The sequence below is a fragment of the Cucurbita maxima genome, unplaced genomic scaffold (assembly GCF_002738345.1).
Source record: "Cucurbita maxima cultivar Rimu unplaced genomic scaffold, Cmax_1.0 Cma_Scf00442, whole genome shotgun sequence".
In the NCBI taxonomy this organism is placed as follows: Eukaryota; Viridiplantae; Streptophyta; class Magnoliopsida; order Cucurbitales; family Cucurbitaceae; genus Cucurbita; species Cucurbita maxima.
In genome coordinates this window covers 7,955-12,357 of record NW_019272458.1, presented here as the reverse complement: position 1 = coordinate 12,357, position 4,403 = coordinate 7,955, and the positions used below count along the sequence as shown (strand labels likewise).

Sequence of the window (4,403 nt, the reverse complement as noted above, 5' to 3'; positions counted from 1 at the left end):
CTTCAACAATCTGCAATTTCGCGATAGATTTGAGAATCAAAGTCTTTTCTCGGTATGTTTTAGAAGATTAACAGAAGAATAATATGATAGAATTAGCAAAAATGTATTTGAAGGTGGAAATGATTAGCAATACATCTCAGTCTCATTTTAATGCTTGAATTTTCCAGATTTATTATATTTTACTAAGAAATTTTCCAAATGTCGATTTTCATTTTTGAACATAAAAACAACTCACCATTTAAGGCTTTTATTTTACGTTTTATAACAAATGTATAACTTGTTCTTGCAAATGTGTATTTCAATAGGTGTAATGAAAATCTATAAATTTAAATAGAATGTCTCTAGAATTTTTTCTTCTTTTTAAACTAAAGAGTTAAGTTCAAAACACTATTACAAAGTCTCCCTTTAGATTTGTTGGTAAATGAAAAAAACAAATATTAAAATGAAATAAGTTACACGTGATCAGACTATACAACGAGATATTGATCCAAAAAAGGTTTGGAAGACGTTTTCAATTGCGCAATAGCCAAAATGTTGTGCGGATATGACTATTTTGCTCGAGCAAACCGACCCATAAGAAAACCTAGTCATTTAAGCATGTTTGATAATAATATTGCTCAATCCATTCTAAAAGAAGCTCTTGAATTCCAAATCATCTTCTAAAAACAAACGAACTACATATCAAACGACAATTGGAATTAAATGATTATCAAACGACAATTGGAAGGGTAAAAGAAATGAAAAACGTGACAATTATAATGTTTCGAGTTTCACAAAATACACAACAACAAAAGCTAAATCAATCAGCCTAATCTAAATTAACTTCCTAGATCAAGCAAGATTACAAAGGGATTTAAAAAGCTAAATCAATCAGCCTAATCTAAATTAACTTCCTAGATCAAGCAAGATTACAAAGGGATTTATACAGCTAAATCAATCAGCCTAATCTAAATTAACTTCCTAGATCAAGCAAGATTACAAAGGGATTTATACAGAAGAAGAAGCTCTTGAATTCCAAATCACCTTCTAAAAACAAACGAACTACATATCAAACGACAATTGGAATTAAATGATTATCAAACGACAATTGGAAGGGTAAAAGAAATGAAAAACGTGACAATTATAATGTTTCGAGTTTCACAAAATACACAACAACAAAAGCTAAATCAATCAGCCTAATCTAAATTAACTTCCTAGATCAAGCAAGATTACAAAGGGATTTATACAGCCCTATTACAAAATTAATGAAGCTTTAGTTTCTTACATAACTATATTGATTACCAGTAACAAAAATACGAATGATATGATAACTTCAGTAGCGTTATTATATGTGCAGCAGCTCAGGTCACGGAAGAGAACTCCTGTTGTTCTTCCAGCTATATGATCTTCTACTTTTCAGTGGAGGTGTGATGAAGCTGAGACCAAAGTTCCCCTTGAGAACCTGTCCTTGTTCAGCAAACTTCACAAGCTTCGCAACAATGGCTGCACTCTCTGTTACATGGTTCATGTTCTTCGAGTCGCTCCACAAGCAGTTGATGAGCTGCAGCCTTCGGCGTTTTGAACTCAACAAGATTCCCCATTGCTGGAAAAGTCTCTTTCTCTCTTCTTCTGAGAATCGTTTCCGCATTAACTTACTCAATGTTTCTCTCTCGCGACGAAGATCTCTCACACTGTCTCCCGAGCAGAAAGAAAAGGAGCAAGCATTATGTAAGTGATATACGAAACTCGCATCGATAAAATGAAAAGAAACGAGAAATGTTTGAATGAAGCAAACGCCCAAGAAGAAGTAAAAGTTTGAAAAGATCTAAAAATCTTATATTTCGAGAAAAAACAAAGGTTTTGAAAAACATATATACTTTGTTCAAGTATAAACAATGGAGGGAAGTTAATGATATTCTAACATTACACAAGTGACATACAAAACTCACATCGATAAAATGATAAGAAACGAGAAATGTTCAAATGAAGCAAACGTCCCAAGAAGAAACAAAAGTTTGAAAAGATTTACAAATTTTATCTTTCGAGAAAAAACAAACGGTTTTGAAAAACATATATACTTCTACTCATTTAAACAATAGATGGAAGTTAATGATATTCTAACATTATACATATGAAACTCACATCGACAAAATGAGAAAACGAGAAATGTTTAAATGAAACAAACGCCCCAACAAGAAACAAAAGTTTGAAAAGATTTACCAATCTTATCTCTCAAAAAAGAACAAGGGCTTTGAAAAACATACATATTTCCTACTTATTCAAACAATGGATGGAAGTATAAAACAGAGGACTAACCTTGAAGCAAAAGAAACTTTCCGGCCATCTTCCATAGCTTCATTGCCGTAATAAAATGATTGCTTCATAAAAGTCAGTCTCCTAATCTCCACTTCCATGTAAATGGAATCGGTAGGATCACCTTGGAAGAGCAAGAAAAAGTAAGTTCTGTGGACTATCGAGACGTTGCAAGTTTGCCAAAGTTCAACTATCATCCTCCGCAGCCTCTGAAATTCTTGATTCCAATCGGATGTGACTAGTGCAGCATCTTGCAATGTCTCTCCCCCTCCAGCACCATTTGAAGCCTTTAAGAGATCCAATTCGTGGCCATCCTTCAGAAACTAGTAAGAACATGCTTCTAATTGTTAGGAGAAATGATAATATTTAGACCTGAATACTAAATATCATAAATTGATCATTTTCCATCAATATAATCAAGCAAATTGTGGGATTAAAGCAAGAGGTATAGACCAAAATGCATTGATCTAAAAAGTACACACGGTGAGAAATCATGGATGTCCATAATGATATGATATTGTCCACTTTGTGCATAAGCTCTTGTGGCTTTGCTTTGGGCTTCCCCAAAATACCTCATACCAATAGAGATTATTCTTTACTTATAAATCTATGATCTTTCTCTAAATTAGCTAACGTGGAATTCCCTCCCAACATTCCTCAACACACACCATATGATTGCCCATTATCTTGGAACCATGCAATCTATTTCGTGAAAGTAAAGAAAAAAAAGTGCATCCTCACCTGTCCATCAGCAAGTTCTTTCCCATACTCTAAGTTGGTCATTTTCTTCAATCCGGCAACAAAGGCGTCTAAGCGAGTAACGTCTTCATCTGCCGAAGTTTTGATGCTCCGAGCACTTCCTATAGAAGACTGAGAATCAAGCCTCCGGAGGCTGTCATCAAAGACTAATTGTGAGAGTTTCCGTTCAAAACCTTCAGGTCTTCCAGGAAATCTTTGGTCAAATCCATGAGGAGGGGTGGTTTCTCCTCTACCAGGTGATAAATCAGTCGAGAGATTGGCTCTACAACTCCAGCTTCTGGCTAGCTTCAAGCTTCTGGAGCTTGACATATCAGCAGTAACCTTTGAACATGCATGGTCGCGGTAAGGACTGAACATAGAATTAATTTCTGTCCTTCTTACATTATGGAGTCTTTGCTCCGGTTGATCATTTGCTGAATTATTTTGAATTTGATGTGCTTCTCTATTCCCTTTCACAGGGGTTGATATCATTTCATGACCATTTCCTCTAAATTCACCGTTATTGGCAGCAAGCGGTGACAAGTTATCATCCCTTATTGACTCCCCCATTTCAATACATTGAACTTCCTTGCAGTCATCGGAATCTTCGACTATTGCAAGAGCGGTTGTTGTCATTGGACTGTGACCGGAGTAAGAGTCAAGAAACCTCTTTCCATCATCACTGTCTCCATCATAATAATGAGGATTGTTGAAGGATTTTACACCCATATCTCTATCACGAAAATCAGCCACACTTGAAGTTTCTGATGGTGAACCTTCATCCTCTAAAGCATCCCTCGCTTGCAATTTGGAATAACTACTTTCGATATCCTGGAAGGAAGGCAAGCAAATGGTAGGAAGAACACGAAGCCAACTGACTACGTATGCGTGCAAGTAAATCAAGTTAGCATTTGTCAGTAAATGTTTACCTTTCTCACGACATCATCATGTCCAACCATACGAAGTAAATCTTCAATCCGGGATTGAGCGAGATCTCTTTGCTTTGTGAGCTCTCTAATCTCCTTCGCCATCTGCAAGATGAAACCTTTAGCCTTCTCTCATGCAGTTCTCGACACCAAACTTAATTATAGAACGGATATGGATATATTCTTGAAATTAAATAGAACAAACAAATGATGGACAGGATTTTCTAAACAATTAACTATATAAAAAAAATGTCACTGACCAAATGAACATTGTTCTTCAATCTCCAGAAGGAAAGTACTAGAAAAATGTCTACCTCTCCTCATTATGACACAAATAAATTTCAGATCATGCCTCATTGCAAAAGAAAATTATAGAACTTCAAATTAATTCAAGCATATATCTCGAGCGTGAATTCAGGTAGAATAAAAACCTTCTCAATTTGTAGA

At 35.3% G+C, this 4,403-nt stretch overlaps 1 protein-coding gene across 1 annotated transcript in view; it reads right to left on the bottom strand.

The window, feature by feature from the left end:
* Window positions 1–1,090: 1,090 nt before the first annotated feature.
* The window catches only part of LOC111474526 (kinesin-like protein KIN-7E), a 7,914-nt gene continuing 4,601 nt past the window's right edge, over window positions 1,091–4,403 (bottom strand). Inside the window, exons 11-15 of the mRNA XM_023119577.1 lie at window positions 4,388–4,397; window positions 3,960–4,061; window positions 3,034–3,861; window positions 2,296–2,615; window positions 1,091–1,670 (exon numbers count right to left, since the gene is read on the bottom strand). Coding sequence (XP_022975345.1) covers window positions 1,346–1,670; window positions 2,296–2,615; window positions 3,034–3,861; window positions 3,960–4,061; window positions 4,388–4,397 — 1,585 coding nt within the window. The 3' untranslated portion in view covers window positions 1,091–1,345. The remainder of the gene's footprint in view (window positions 1,671–2,295; window positions 2,616–3,033; window positions 3,862–3,959; window positions 4,062–4,387; window positions 4,398–4,403) is intronic.